Below are 15,715 nucleotides of genomic sequence, written 5' to 3'. Positions count from 1 at the left end.
TACGACCATACGACACCCACAATATCAGGGCCATCTCTGAACATATTTTTAAAACTGGCTTACTGTGTGCGGCACATTGTTGTAAAATATAACCCAAAACACTAGATGGCTAAATATAACGTTTATACTATATAACGTTTATACTGCAAAATAGTGCGTTTTGTAATATCACTATAGACGTCACTTCCTGTAAAATGTATCATTCATAACTATCCAAAGATGTGCTTTACCTACACATGTCCATGTTCCAAATAATTGCATAATGCATCAGTAGTACGAATGTACTCTACTACGTAAACTGAGTGTTTAAATTCAATTGCATCTGTTCAAATCCGTCAAATGAAACATATTGCTGGATCATTTTACATGTATTTCATACAATGCTAAGTTATAACATTTTATTTCGTCTTGCACAGCAGTCTCTCGCTCAGACACAGAGAGGCAATACTTTATATTGACCATAGACAGTAAAAGATAGATATTGACTCAGTATTGCAATAAAATAGCCATACGATAGGAGGAGCCAAGTAAAGTTGTGCCCGCGTATAAATGCTTTCTCTCCATAAGACTCGCTCCTTCTCTCTTCCTTCTGTGGGAAGTACACGTCGTCACACGAGGTCTAGCTAACCAGCTAAGAGTATTAACAATGGGCTTCGGTGACCTGAAATCCCCAGCTGGACTTAAAGTCTTGAATGACTTTTTGGCCGACAAAAGTTACATCGAAGGGTAATTAAAACACTTGATAATCATTGGGAGGGACGCCATCAACAGTCTTACAATAACCGTTCATGGAGCTAACTTGCTAACATTAGCAAAAGCTAACATGCAGTCACTTGCTAAGGTACAAGAATAGCCTTGCACGCACTTCGCTGTATTATTTTGGAAATTGGTGCATGCCGACATTTAAGCCCTACATTTCCTTTAGAAGCATATGTGTTAGCCCGCGACGTTATTCTCAAGATATTGGTGTAACTTGTGAGCCGAGTTGGTTGGGGGCTCTGGTTGGGCCCCATGAACCATTGCAACGTTGGTGTCTCAAGTTAGGCTACTAGTAGGCCTATCATTAGTGAATTTGTGATCGTGTTCTTTGGTCATTTTCTTTTCCTATCAGTGGGCATTGATGTTACTGGTGTAACCGCATATATAATAAATCATATTTTTGAATGATTCTGAGCCGATCTTGTCTTGTAGCAGGTATCACTTCTAATGCAGGCGCATGGACACATTAGTGAACTAATTTTTTCTCCCCATCAGGTATGTTCCCTCTCAAGCCGACGTCGCTGTGTTCGACGCTCTTTCTGGGGCCCCCTCAGCTGACCTCTGCCATGCTCTGCGTTGGTTCAACCACATCAAGTCCTACCAGAAAGAGAAGGGCAGGTATGTTCTCAACTCAATACAACATGTTAGGTTCATGTTGGATCATTGGACCACACAGTCATCCCCCAGTATAATGATGATCATTTTCACCATCTTTCGCCTGAGTATGTGATGCACAATTATTGAAACCTGACCAAACTGGATACTGGAAATGCAAAGTAGAAATGGGTGAAGTATGTTGCCTAACAGATATTGTCCTTCAGCCTCCCAGGAGTGAAGAAAGCTCTTGGTCAGTATGGACCAGCTGGTGTAGCAGACACGACCAGTGGAGGTGGAAATGCTGGTGGTGACGACGAGGACGACGATGATCTTGATCTGTTCGGCTCTGATGAGGAGGAGGTACGTCTCGTTCTTATTACCCTTGGTACATACAGCCACTGGTAAAATGATGTTTTTAAACCATCTTTCGGCTGAACTTTGTGATGGACTACTTTTGTCTCTGATGACCAGTATGTTGTAGCCGTGCATTTCGTGGAGGTTGTTTCTGAGATTATTTATCAAGGTCTCTTTACCACCAGGAAAGTGAAGAGGCCAAGAGGATCAAGGAGGAGAGGCTGGCTGCCTACAACGCAAAGAAGTCCAAAAGTATGTGTCCTTAGGCCAAGTTCTGCCTTTTTTTTGTTTTGCGCACCGCTCAGTTTAATGTTTTAGTGAACGATGACTCCGAACTGCGTAGTGTGCACATTTGGTTGGTGTAATGATGAGTTTCTCACCATCTTTCGGCTGATTTTTTTTGATGCACAGCTTTTGTCTCTGATTGCTACCAACCATGCATCTCAAGGGCATTATAGAGCTTTGTAATGTGGTGGTGTAATGTACCTTGTCCTTTCTCGTCCACGCAGAGCCCACGTTAATTGCCAAGTCTTCCATCTTGCTGGATGTCAAGCCCTGGGATGACGAGACTGACATGGTGGAAATGGAAAAGAACGTACGGACCATTCAGATGGACGGCCTTCTCTGGGGACAGTGTAAGTGTTTTTAACCCATTGGTCTAGTATAACCTACTATTCCAGTATTGTCATTGGAATAGAAGGCAAAATAATGGTCCTCTAAACCCATTGGAGTTATTTGATTGTTTTCAAAACATCTCAACATTTAACTGGGCTGTGTCATTGTTCAGCATACCCCTGATTGAATACTTATTAGATCAGGCTGGTGGCATTGATAACAGATAAACGGATGTCCAATTACTGTTGCAAAATCTTGATTTGATTTAGTTTCAGATTAATTTACGTTTTGTTGCTGCTTTGATCTGATGTCCCAAGGGACTCCCATTTGTTTTGTGATTTTATTAAGGATGATGTATAATCAGCTTTATCATGTTTTTTTTTTCCTTTCTTTTTTTTAGCCAAGCTTGTTCCAGTTGGTTACGGCATCAAGAAGCTGCAAATCGGATGTGTGATTGAGGATGACAAAGTGGGCACAGACACGCTGGAGGAGCTGATCACTGCTTTTGAGGACTATGTACAGTCTGTGGATATTGCTGCCTTCAACAAAGTTTAAAGCCCCAAAGCAGAGGTTGCAGACATGCAATAAAAACGGCACTTCAAGAATGAGAACTTGAGTCTGCGCTTTTTGTTCATCTTCGGATATGTTCTGTACTTCCAAGAAAACTCTTGCAATTTTTCACAGATCTGTTTCTTGGTCACTGTTCTACATAGAAGAATTGGTGCTACCTAGCTGTAGAGCTGCTGCAGCCTTCAGACCACCACAGTGCTATGCTCTGGGGCATGATTTTTAAAAATGCCCCCAGAATGTGTTTATTATTTATTTATTTAATTAGCTTTGAGTGCATACTAACACATGAGGTATGCTACTGAACTAAGCTTGCTTGAAGCTTTTTTGTAAATCGAATTGGTTGCTTGTTTTCTTACATACATGCATGTGACAGTTGTGCAGTAGTGGTAAACTTGTTATCTGCAATTCTGCAATTGGTAAGTGCTATGACATACATTTTTCCTTTGGAGCGAAGACTATTCTGCAACCGGTTGGACTCGATGCAAGTAATGAGGCATGGGCCTATGCACCTTGGCAGGCAACAGGGCGTCAATAAAAATGGTATTAAGCTGTAGGGTTAGCAAATCTTTTCCGAGATGGAAGTAATCGGAAAATGTTACGTTTTCTCAGAGATGGATGCATTGGAAGTCTGCCTTCGATTTTGAACAACTCTTGGTTTGCGGCTTTGACTATGATTGGGCGTGTTCGGCAATATCCGTTCACGTCATTCCAGGAAAAGCTGAGCTACGATACGGATGCCGATGGGCGGTGAATGATATGTCAACAACGTGCAGAATAGCTTCAACGGATTCATTTAACATGTTCCGTACAAACCAGGACCGATGTCGACCACTCGGTGTATTACCTTGATTTCTGTAACATTAATGTGCGTCCACGTCTGTGCACCAATAATCGACAGGCCTTATTCACCCTCAAGGGCTAGCTAACTAGCCAGCTAGCTAATGCAGAGCCACGTTTGTGTATGATCGTAAGTATCTTGCCTTTTTTTCAAAGTTAATAGACTTCAGCAACTTTAACGTTAAGTCCAAAATTAGCAATGTCCATGCTGAAAACAGTGCTGGGAAATCCAAGTATCAGTAGTGACTTGTTGGGTTGTGAAGATTTGTATCTGCAGGCCAAAGGGCCGATTCCCTGGCCAATCAGCACCAAGTTCGCTAACATGAGACGTCTGTAAGCGCTCCCAACAAGTTTGTTGATTGCGAATAGCTATTCAGTGTGCGCGTTGGTTAGAGACAATAAAGATTTATTTGTGTAAGGAGAGCATGATCATTCATGGTACACTTGCAATTAATGCTATGGGTTTAGGGCTAGGAGCAGTGGCGGACCGTGAGTTCAGCAATTAGGCCTTCAATAATGACTATTTTTTTGTAAAAAAATAAATAAATTAGGGGGGCGTTGCGGGGGGATCCCCCCGCAGATTTTTTTTACATTACAAGGTTAAAATGTGCAATTTCCCTGCATTTCACAGTGGGAGAGAAACGTTTTCTCTTTCTAACGCGAGTCGGTGTATCACTATTTTCGTTACATAAACAAATACGTCCGAGCTGAATTCCGCATTGTTTATTGGTAAACATAACATCTTTATTGGGACCTGGTCATTATCCTTATCAGCAGCATGGGTTTGAGCAGACTAGGCCCTACTTTAAATATTTAGGCCATCGGCTTACTTGTTTCAGACTGTTTCTAGAGCTCTTCTATTTAGCTGTGGCGTGTACAGTGCTATTATTTTAGGTTGCTTCGCTGCTGCTCCGATTACTCAAAAGCTAGTCATGTGGAACTACAGGGCTAGGCTATCCTACAGTCAGTATCTTTGCTACAGTGTTTGCCAAACCTTCACGGTACACTATGAGAAATGTCTCAACAGAAAATGTCACAGCACACCACCCATGATATTAAACAGGCACAAAACGTATTGCCCTAATGTTGCCACTGCTTGTTGGCTACTTCAAAATGCCATAGGCATTGGCATTAATTGCCAGCTCACGTTATGGCCATGCCACGGATTTCACCAATAATTTCCACAAAACTCAAAGAGATCAAAAGTCGGACTAAACTAGCAGGGCAGTAGACTGGCAGTAAACCAGACCTTGGAGGGCGGGAATCAAATGACAGTTTGACATGCCGATCCCGACAGCTTCACCAAAGTCTCATCAACTCGCACACAACTTCAAGCTAGCATACAATCTAGTCGTACCAAGCTAACAATCTAGTCGTAACCAAGCAGCACTAAAACACGTTTGTTATATAGTAAAGGGCCAGATAACAAGCATATATTTCAAGTCTTATGTTATGAAATAAACATGAAACAAAACTTACCAATTCCTGCAGTGACCAGCTACGTGCAGAGTTATAGCTGACGTTATGTGTAGCACTATCGATATCTGCTAGTCCAGCTGACACTATACATTATTTTTGCTTAATGATGGTTTATTTACTATTCATAACTATAACCATAGTCATGTCAGTATGACACATTTATTTATCCACTGAAGTCCAGTCTGATTCTGACACTGGCACAAGATGTTCCTCACGTCAAGCCATAGACAGTAAACGCCTCAAACAGCGTTAACATTTGTGATGAACGATTCCGGGTATTCTTTTCGAACATTGCAGGCCTAGCTGCAGTCAGACCTGCCTACCCCGCCATAATAGGTCGATTTGATTGGCTAATTAGTCAGATGTAGCCATCAATCAACCCGAATCCAAATATATGATTTCTAATGGTTGCTTAGGTACCGTAAACGCAGTGATTCCTTGTGAAGGCCTGATGCGGGCCTTAACAAGGGAACTCATGGGATTGGATGAAAATATATCGCACACTCTCGCTATTTGTTCAGACAGTCTGTCAATCAAATCACATAGCCGACAGCGGTAGTAGTCGAGAACGATCGGGGAAGGAGAAGCAGGAGCAAATAATAAATGGTTAAGTAAAATGTTATTAAAGACACTAGTATTTTTCATTCGTTTGGAAATAGTTAGGCCTTCAGAGAAGGCCTTGAAGGCCCTGACGGTCCGCCACTGGCTAGGAGAGTTTGTGCTTGCACGGAACTGTCACGTTAGCTCAAACAACAGTCTGTTGCCATATTAATGTTGCTGGCATTGTGTACATGTCCTACTCCGTTCTGTATGGTTTTGGTTCAGTGCACACTGCGCAGTGTTGCCAGGTTTTGGAAAAGAATAAGCAATCGGCTATGTAAACAAGCCCAAAAGAAGCTACAGTGCATTTGAATTGTCCGCGCAACAGTACATTTTGATTTGTTTAAGGGTGTAGATTGGTTAGGTTGGATAGAATAGGCCTAGCAACAGGATAAACTGCAGTTTTCAGGAGATGGGGAGCAGCCCAAATAAGCCTGTTGAGAACCAATTGCTCCTTACTCTGTTGCTACTGCTTGCCATTGGTTCGTCTATCAACAGTATATGAATTGAAAATGCATGGTTAAGTTTATAGCACGATGTTAAATCCATGTGTTCCGTCGTTCAGGCGTTGCTTGGGATTTTGACGCGCATGCCATGTGATCGACGAGTGTGTCGAATAAAGCCCACATTGTTCTACTAAGTGGCAAGTAAGTAGCCTACAGTAAAAAAATTTTTTTTTGTCCTCGTGTTACCTTTTGACTGATTATATATCTCCCTAGACAGAGACAATGCCACTTGAAGTGGGACCTTCCCCCTCTGGTAAAGGTAGGATTTCTTATTATACACTTTTAAGTAAGCTTAAGTATACTTTAAGTATAATTCAACCACCATTGGCAACTTCCCTTATATATTTTATTTGAAAACTGTTTTTTGTTTTTAGACAATGGACAGAAGGACCCACCACGCAAGACGGAGAAAGCCAGCAGGTAGGCAGATTAAATGAAATGTAGTACACATAGGCTACAGTAGCAAAAAAAAAGGTTTACAGTTTGGTTTACAGTTAATTCATTGTCATTGAAGAGGAATAAGTCGATAGATTGTTTGGGACATAATCCTGAAGTGGAAGCTCTACTATGACTGTTACATAGTCCTGTAATTAGTAGTGTATTTTGCGGCAGATGTCAGGTTCTGTAGACGTGTCAACTTATCAACACACACTTTTCCCCTCACTCTAGGACAAGTGGCGGAGAGCCCACCCCTGGCCCATCCAGTGCCACCCAGAGACAGGGCTACTGCAGCTGCTGTCAGGTGTTCTACAGCAGTGTGGAGCAGGTGAGTAGCAGTTTAGTGCATGACTGTGCTGGAGCGCTTGTGTGATCATGAATTTGCTAATTTAGCATGTTGTTTTTTCAGCTCTTGCTGTGCTCAAAGTTTTGTTGGTGATTGTAAATAGATTATTACTGTTAAGGCCGGCCAATATCTGTAACATATTACTTCAGAATAGCGATGAGAATTATTCCTGCAGTGTTGGAGCATACTGTGTCCCTTTTCCACTTCTTTCATCCCGTCTATTTAATTGCAACTGCTGGCAAACGAAGGCAGCTGGCGACCTCAGCCATTTGTCAGCAGCTTGCTTGCTTTTAAACTCAGTGATGAAAATAGCTAACTGGCCTGAGAGGGTTGCCGGGGGAAAAAGAGACAGTGAAAGGTTTTGAAATCAGGAGTTTCATCTATCATGAAACAGGACCACCACCCTTTTGCATTTTCATTGTTATTAGTCGATCGCCCTGACTATTATAATTGTCTTTCTCAGAACGTTTTCTGCATGTCTATTTTTAGTATATCACAGATACCTTTGAGGAGCAAGCCATTTGATTTGGGCAACATTTCCAGTCAGCAATTAAAAACCAGCTGGCTAAGGACATTTCATTTTCTTCTATATGTTAGTGCTGCTACCTCTACCTACCTCTAATATTATAAGTCATTAACGGTCATATTAGTGGTATGGAAAAGTTGACATCATCTGGTAATTTTCCTTTGCATAATCGACCAGTTGTCTTTCTGATCATCATCTGTGTAGGCCCATCAGGTAGTTGTTAGGCATCATCACTGTTGGTTCATTCCCTCACTGTAAATCAAGCATTCTGCGTTAGTCCTGGCAGGCCACGTAGTCAAGCCAGCTGTCAACTGTCAGTTTCTTATTGGCTACGTCAAAATCAGCCCACATCAGCTGTTCCGTTCAGCTGATCGTTCCATTCGCTCGCAAGTAGTCTCTCTCATAAGAGCGCCTTATTTAAGCTGTGTCAGTCTGTTTACTATTTCTGCTTTCTCTGCTCGCTGCTTTGCAACCCACCTCCTCCCCAGCTCCACCTCAAAGTGGTTTAACTTGAAATAAGGACATACCGTTGCTTGCTCTGTTCTGGGTAATAGAGTTACACTCCCAGTTTAAACTGGGAGGGTAGTCCCCTGAGGGTGCTTCTGTTCCCTGTCTAGGCTTTTCCATGGAGCTCATGGAAAGACCGGGAACTTCCTCTGAACAGGGCCATACCGCCAAATACAACATATAATCGGTTCTAAAAATATTTCTCTCGTGTATTTTTTACTTAATCGGTCCTGACAGAAGTGTAAAAGTGTAAGGATAAGTGTAAACCAAGTAGTCAGTAATACCTTGGTACTGAATACTGAATACTATTCAGCACAGGTTTACAGGAAGAGCAATTTATTATTTCAGTATTTGCCTTTCGGTTTGCTTGACCAAAATATCTCATAAGATCTGTATTAAGTCTTTGTGAGTGTATTGGCATTGAAAACGTTGTCTGAAAAATTGTGAATAAGTTGAGGTGTAACTTTTTGTCTCCTTGGTTGTTTGCAGCACCTGATAAGTCCGAAGCACAGGGAGGTAGTGCGGACTACTCGGAGTGCCGTCCCCACAGGCAGCCTGATGGACAGGTTCCTGCAGGATGTCATGAGGCACCATCCCCATCGCTACATCGACACACGGTACCGTTTACCACTGTATCCATGGTCTTTATGGAAGAACACTTGCTTTTTCATCTCCTTGTTATAAATAGTATGTCTAGTGTTTGGGTTCTGGGCTCTTGATAAATCAACGTTTGGTCTACATGTAGACTCTGTGTTCACTTAGGTACAATAGAACCAAAAAGTTCTTTTTGCAAGGAAGTTCGAAGGTTGGCTGATTCTAAAAGCGAAATATATATTATTATACATTTATTATAAGACTTGCATGGCTCTTGCCCAAAGCAGCGTGGATACTGAAAATGTGAATTTCTTGATGAAATGTGGTTTGGAACAGTCCATCTGTATGTTGTTTATTCTGTTCTCTCTTTGCAGGCCGACTCATGCAGATCTGCCATGTCTGACCACCTTGCCAGCCCCACGGGAGGAGCTCTCAGAGGTTTACTGTGGCTCTAAGGATGACGGAGCGTCAGTCGGGACGCGAGAGGAGATGCCCAGCTCGGACGACGAATCCTGCCTTCCAGCACCCACGCAGAAGGCTACGTTGGCTCCGAGGAAGGACACGTCAGCGACCACCAGCCTGTCCGTGAAGGCTGCAGATGTTCCCACAACAAGCACGCACGGTTGCCTAGACAGCGTTAAGACTCATCTGAACCCACCGCTGTCCAGAAAGGACTCGCCCACACAAGGGTTTTTGCACAGGACTAGTAGCACTTCGTTACAAACCCTCTCGCAGTCAAAGTCCTACTCCAAGCACACCACAAAAGTACCTACAAAGTTAGCCAGCGCACAACCCCAATCGCCCGCAGAACCTTCGCATTCAAAAGACCCTTCGCCTGAGCAGCCCAGCACCTCTCAGCCTCCGCACCGGAAAGCTAACAAGAAGACCAACCGGCGTGGGGAAGGGGATGACTCGGCCTCTGGCTCTCTTGTCGGAGTGCAATCTTCCAGGGTCCCCACGTCAAAAGCCCCCGCTGTCAGCAGACCAGCATTTGAGAGTCCTGTCCTCTGGGCCCCAGCGATGCCCCCTTGGAAAGCTGCCCATCGAGAGCGCACCTTCTCGGATGTCTCGGACCAGATAAACCAAGTGATCGACGATGTTATCGACCTCCATTGTTACGGTAGAGTCCGGGAGCAGAAGAAACCGGACATCGACGATGACGACGACGACGAGGGAAGCTTCCATCTGAGTCTGCACTCCATGAGCAACTCTGCAGGAAGCAAAGGGTGGGACGACACGCTGCAGGCCGCCGTGGGCACCACAAAGGTGGACGAGAAGAACCTCACGGGCCTCATGGAGACCCACATCAGCCTGGAGGACCAGAAGTACAAGAGCCAGCTGGACTCTGCCCTGAAGCCAGCACAGGACACGGAGGAGGACATTACGGAGACCGAGGCATTGCCGGTCAGCAGAGTAGATGTAGGTGTGGACGAGGTGCTACCGGACCTCCCTCACATCCCGCCGTCGTTTGTCGGGAAGACTTGGGCCCAGGTGATGCAGGAGGACGACCTCAAGATCGACTTGCTGGTGAAGGAGTTCCGCGAGGGATCATTCCGCTGCTACTTTGACACGGAGTCTCTGGCTCGCTACGGGAAACACCGGCGGAGAAAGTCTCGCAGGAAGACACGAGACCCTCAGCCCCAGGAGAATGTCGACGCCACCGCCACCACAGCGGACTGCACAGACGTCCTCCCGCTCATGGAGCATACTGAAGAGGATGTTGTTGTCGAGGAGCAGCAGCAGCAGGAGCAGCCATTGCCGGTAAAGGAGCAGACAGTGCAGCCTCAAAAGCGCTTCTATCGTATCGCTTCTCGCTGTCAGGTGGTCAAGGTCAGTCACGGGACTCAGACGACCGGCGTGAGCTGGCCTGTGGTCCGTCGCAAAACAGTCGAGGAGTTAAGGGCGTCGCTGGACGATGCCGAGCCTACGCAGGAGTTAGGGCAAGCGACCGATTTTGCCAACGAAACGCCCAAGATGAAGACCAGGCTCTGCGCTCTAAGCCTGCCGGCCTCCTACAGCAAGGTGATGAGCCCGCTTCAGCCCAAAACGGTCGTTTACGTGCTGTCATCCCCGACGGACAGCGGGCCGAGCCTCAGCAAGCAGCCGGGCAAGCGCAGACCCGGGGGAGGAAGGAAGAAGAAGACGTGCGACCTGGACAGCGCCTACAAGTACAAATACAAACGGACTCCGCTGAAATACTACGACCCGCTCACCAACCGGATATTAAAGTCCCCGCCGAAAGGCGTGCCCAGCACGCCCAACCCCAAATATTACCCACACGTGCGGCAGCTCTTCCGCAGCCTTAGCCCGGACAACAACAAGGAGCGGTACGCGTTCGAGTTCGGGAGCGAGTCCTGGGGCTCTCCGCGGGGCTGGGCCAGCAGCAGCGTGGCCGACCTCTGCGCTTCCAGCACGGGCTCCTGCCTGGACAGCGCGGGGCCCTCGGAGCCCGGCTCCTCTCTGTCCAGCAGCCGGCGGGCCCTCTTCAGCCGCTCCTCCAGGAGCAGCGGCAGCCGCTTCCTGCTGGGCACGCTGACCCCGGCGCCGTCGGTCGCCGACAGCGCACCCATGGTCCCATCGGGCTCCCGGACGAGCAGCCGCGGAAAGGCGTCCTCCGCTGCGGCGGTGGTGGCGGCGGCGGACCAGACTGGAGGTCCAGGGCAGGGCAGGCGGAAGAGGAGGTGTGGAGATAAGGCGAGATCTTTGACTCCGGCGAAGAATCCGGCCTCCCCTCCGTACAAGAGGAGGAAAAAATCAGCCAAGCCCAGGGCCAAGGGGAAGGGAGGGGGGTCTATGCAGCGGACGGTGAATCCCCGCAAGTCGCCAGAGGGCAGGACATCTCCTAGGGGCAAAGCTGCCACCAGGACATCTCCGAGAACAACTCCACCAAGAACACGATCACGTTTAAGGCCCTAAATAGATTCACATTATCCCATAAATTAGGAGTGTGTGCGTGTGTGTGTGCGTGTGTGTGTGCGTGTGTGTGTGCGTGTGTGTGTGCGTGTGCGTGTGCGTGTGCGTGTGTGTGTGTAAGCAATGTGTCAATGAGTACCCCTCAACCCTGGTGAACCACCAGCAAAGTGTGTGTGTCTACAGCTGATTGAATTCAGCAGATGATCATAATGCCATTGAGAGCTTAAAAGAAAATTTCACCTCTGAGTCGTATGGCAGGGCTGGTAGTGAAGTTCATAGTGTTGCTGGTCTTCCAGGAGCAACACTCAGAAACCCTGAAGTACACATTTAAATGAGCAAGGGTGCAGTCAGTTCTCTTTTAACATGCAGTAATTGTTGCTGAGTTAAGAGGTTGTGTAGCATCACAGAGACATACGTCAACAGTAATGTACCAGACCTCAGCCTTTTTAAAGTTGGCTGTAGACGATGTTCAGAACCAAAATTGAAATCGATTGACTGCAGTCGTGTACACAGATCATGAAATGCTGATGTCAAATCTGTTCTCATGAGACTAGAAACTGTGTAATTCCTTGAGGATCAAGAAACATGTAGGTGATTTACAAAACTTTCAATTGGTTGTATGTGTACACCAATAGATGTGTCTCAGCCTGACCTGTCATAGTCCAGTCTCAGCCATTTATCTGCGATATAATATTATGAAGAGGTAAACACATTACAATAGTGTTTTTTTTTCATCTTAAGCCCTGATATACTAGTTTTTCCAAAATAATCGGCACCCCATGACAAGATCAGTGGAATGGTACAGATCACTTTGTGTTCAAATTTCCTTTTTGTGTTGATTTTCCCCCCGAAGGGACCCATCATTGGCACTGAAAGTGTGTGACAGTCTGATGTTAATTTGAATTTCTCTGTGTCTATTTATTAATTTGACCTAATTAATGTAATCTTAGTCTGTAAACCTTTCTAATCTCAAAATGTTGTTTCTCCGACAAAACCATTGTATTCATTGTGCTCTGTTACTTCCTTGAATTATGGCCCTACTTTTTTCACTTTAGCAGGTGAAAACGTGAATGTAGGATACTGAAAAATAATTTGAAAAGTTTCAAAACAGTTTATACCTCAAGTATCATTGAGATGAGTAGATTGTGGTGGCCGCTATATCTGGAGGGAATTCCTTTAAGCACATGCGTTTAAACTTGAATATGTTTTAAAGATCACGACTAAAATTTGCATCTTGTTTCTGTACCTCTTTTGTCATAGATCATGTGCTGTATCCGCACATTGTGTGCACTGTTCCCTTTGTATCTTGTGCTAACCAATTCTTTAAAGGTCTATATGTTATTGGTTCAACTTAAAAAAAATGGCAATTTTAAAAAGGGCATGGCAGCATGTATAAGAAACGACCATTTTGTCAGAACATCAAAAAGGCCTATGCCCTTCGTTTTCCCCATATTCACACTAAAGTTGGCATGCAAACCAGCTAGGTTGTCCCAGCTATCTTGTAGCATTACTGTGTATCCTGTGTGATGCTGTATATTAAATACAATGCGAGTTGATGGAAGAGTGCCCTGTTGCTATGAGACAACTCAGCCTATAGAACTTCACATAGCACTTTTAACCACAGAGGGTTCTAATTGAACGATGGGCACGAAATTTGTACCACGAAGTACAACTGTGGTACAATTTTTCTCGTTTAATGAAATGTTCAGTTTAACTGAGAGCTATGAGAGTATGGTTCCCTTAACACAGCATCTTCAGTTTAACTAAAGCTAATTTACTAGCTAGACAAGATTTACTAGTTCGCCATTATGGGCAAGACATTGAAGCGCAAACATTGAATGCTCCCATATGCTACACGATAGCTGTATTTGAAGCACGAGAACTTTGCTTGATGACAGACTTTGCACTTTGCCCTCCAAACAAATTAGGGCCCGTTGTCTTCTACATGCCAGTGTCCTTTGGGAAAGCTTTGTGGTTAAACTATTCCAACAAAACTCAAGCATACCTTAAGAGCATGACCTGTTCTGCAGATATCGACCTGTTATTTCCAGATTTTGCTGTATTATTTTATTGTCAGCTACAACAGAGATGAACCTGAGATGCGGATGTCCTGGTGTTATTACAGTTGTCTGCGCATCATGATCTTTTTCCACAATCATTGTTGGTGTTGCAATTCCAGAAACATATTGTTTAATTGCTGTAACAGCTGCAGAGAAGATGTTGATAAATTGCTTTCACCTTGATAAGCTACATTGTCTTCACATATTATGTTCATTGTCATTCTCAGGAAATAGTTTTTTTGGTTGTTAAATTAATTGATGTTGATCATCATGGGTGCTGATCATTTTTTACTTGGCCGGGTATCATGAACTGGTTCTCTGGTGAGGGTGTTTTGTCTGAGTGCTCTGAAAACAATGTCAGTTTGAGAAAAAATATGGGGGACATTAGCTATTATTTTGCTGCGCTGATTTAAGAAAAGATGTTACTCATTCCTTTGGAAGGACAGATTCATCATTCATCATCATTCACCCTCCTTTCCATACGTTCTTCTTGAAACGGAAGTGCTAACATATTACAGGCATTACATGACTGTGTTGAAGGAAATGGATGCACCACATTTCACTTCTTAATGATAGCCTACCTACCCAATACTTTGATTGACTGGTTTTTCTTTGAAGCACTTTGGATGTACCTGATGTGCTATGTTTCATAACTGTCCAGTGTATGGAGGCAACATACATGAAAATAACTTTAATGAAATTAACTGTCATTCTTCCATCCATGTCAGCCCAAGTCCTATGGGAAAAGATAGAAGTGGTTGAAACTATATTTTACACTGCTGCATCGCCAAAATATAATTAGAGAAAAATCCATTAAAAAATAAAGTCCCATCCCTTGTAAAGAGGTCATGATCTACTGATTGTAAATTCACACGACAGTTGCTGGTTTTGTAGCCCTCCGAAACACTGAAACAGTTGTATGTTTTGTGTTACTGGAAGCCTGCTTTGTTGTGAAGCAGTGGTGGGACTTTGTCCTACATAGAAAAACAAAAACATGTGTTGCAAATTAAAAGGCTTCCATTTTTCAAAAAACAAGCCAGTATAGGAGATCGTTCAGAGGAAATTATATGATATCTGCTGAATTCTGTGAAGTTTTGCACAGTTGGGTTTGAACAACTTCAAAATTAGACAATGTACTGTCTTGTGTATGTGTGCTTTCTTTTCACGTTTTTTTTAACAAGCTGGATATTTTTTTAAGTTTATAATGGATATTTTTAAATACGACAAGAGCTTGGCTATTTAAATTGATTGTACATTAAAGTTTTTGATGATTACATGAAATTGTGCATTTCTCCTTTGGCAGATATCAGTTTGACTTGGTCATACATTGAGAGGAAAAGGTTGATGTTTCTTAATTATTGTGGAAGTGAATATCAAAAACGAATCAGATAGGCTTTGATACAAATCATTGCATAATTAGCTGAGTAATTAGGAAGTTTGTCATGTCACATGTAACCTATAAGATAAAGAAAGAATCACTTGGCAATATAAACTGGCCATTTATTGTAGGCCTTTTGAGATCCAGCATGATCTGGATGTGAGAGGCAGGCCTATACTTAGTTTTTCCTTAAGGCATTGCAGCCAACGCTCTAGTTATTGTAAAGTAGGCCTAGAGTACAGGTCACGTTTGGCCGTTCACCTGAGATAATCACTCTAAATAAATATCGTTGATTTGAGGGGTAAGACCATGACTTCCCCAATTATGCAACTAGGCCTATATGGTGGTCCCGTTATATATTTTCAACTGACTCCACACCCAAACCTCTGTGTCTTGAAGCTCGCCAAGCGATTTCTAGTGCTCCTTAGGATTGTCAACTCTCCGAATGATGCATAAGCCTTATCTGGTTAGATTTATGGTATGTCCAAAGGCTCTGGGGTGTGAAGGAGACCGTTACGCAGGTAGAGGCGTCTGAGACAACATGAGAGAGAGAACGAGAGAGTGGGGGGAGAGAGAGAGAGAGAGAGAGAGAGAGAGAGAAATGCTAATGTAGGAATCTCTGCACTTGCGCAGTCG

At 44.1% G+C, this 15,715-nt stretch overlaps 2 protein-coding genes across 3 annotated transcripts; both read left to right on the top strand.

Moving 5' to 3' along the window:
- Window positions 1-568: 568 nt before the first annotated feature.
- On the top strand, window positions 569-2,936 carry eef1b2 (eukaryotic translation elongation factor 1 beta 2). The gene is made up of 6 exons (XM_062518199.1): window positions 569-726; window positions 1,255-1,377; window positions 1,581-1,716; window positions 1,896-1,962; window positions 2,220-2,345; window positions 2,726-2,936. The coding sequence occupies exons 1-6, from the start codon at window positions 647-649 to the stop codon at window positions 2,878-2,880; spliced, it is 687 nt and encodes a 228-aa protein (XP_062374183.1). The 5' UTR covers window positions 569-646; the 3' UTR covers window positions 2,881-2,936.
- A 681-nt stretch (window positions 2,937-3,617) lies between these two features.
- On the top strand, window positions 3,618-14,982 carry zdbf2 (zinc finger, DBF-type containing 2). Of its 2 annotated transcripts, XM_062518198.1 has the most exons (7): window positions 3,618-3,862; window positions 6,377-6,458; window positions 6,531-6,576; window positions 6,692-6,737; window positions 6,987-7,083; window positions 8,624-8,751; window positions 9,103-14,982. In XM_062518198.1, the coding sequence occupies exons 3-7, from the start codon at window positions 6,540-6,542 to the stop codon at window positions 11,642-11,644; spliced, it is 2,850 nt and encodes a 949-aa protein (XP_062374182.1). In that variant the 5' UTR covers window positions 3,618-3,862; window positions 6,377-6,458; window positions 6,531-6,539; the 3' UTR covers window positions 11,645-14,982. The 2 variants fall into 2 exon arrangements, with proteins under 2 accessions (XP_062374182.1, XP_062374181.1); XM_062518197.1 differs by lacking the exon at window positions 6,377-6,458.
- Window positions 14,983-15,715: the final 733 nt, after the last annotated feature.

The sequence above is a fragment of the Sardina pilchardus genome, chromosome 17 (genome assembly GCF_963854185.1).
Source record: "Sardina pilchardus chromosome 17, fSarPil1.1, whole genome shotgun sequence".
NCBI lineage: Eukaryota > Metazoa > Chordata > Actinopteri > Clupeiformes > Clupeidae > Sardina > Sardina pilchardus.
This window is presented reverse-complemented; position numbering and strand designations above follow the sequence as displayed.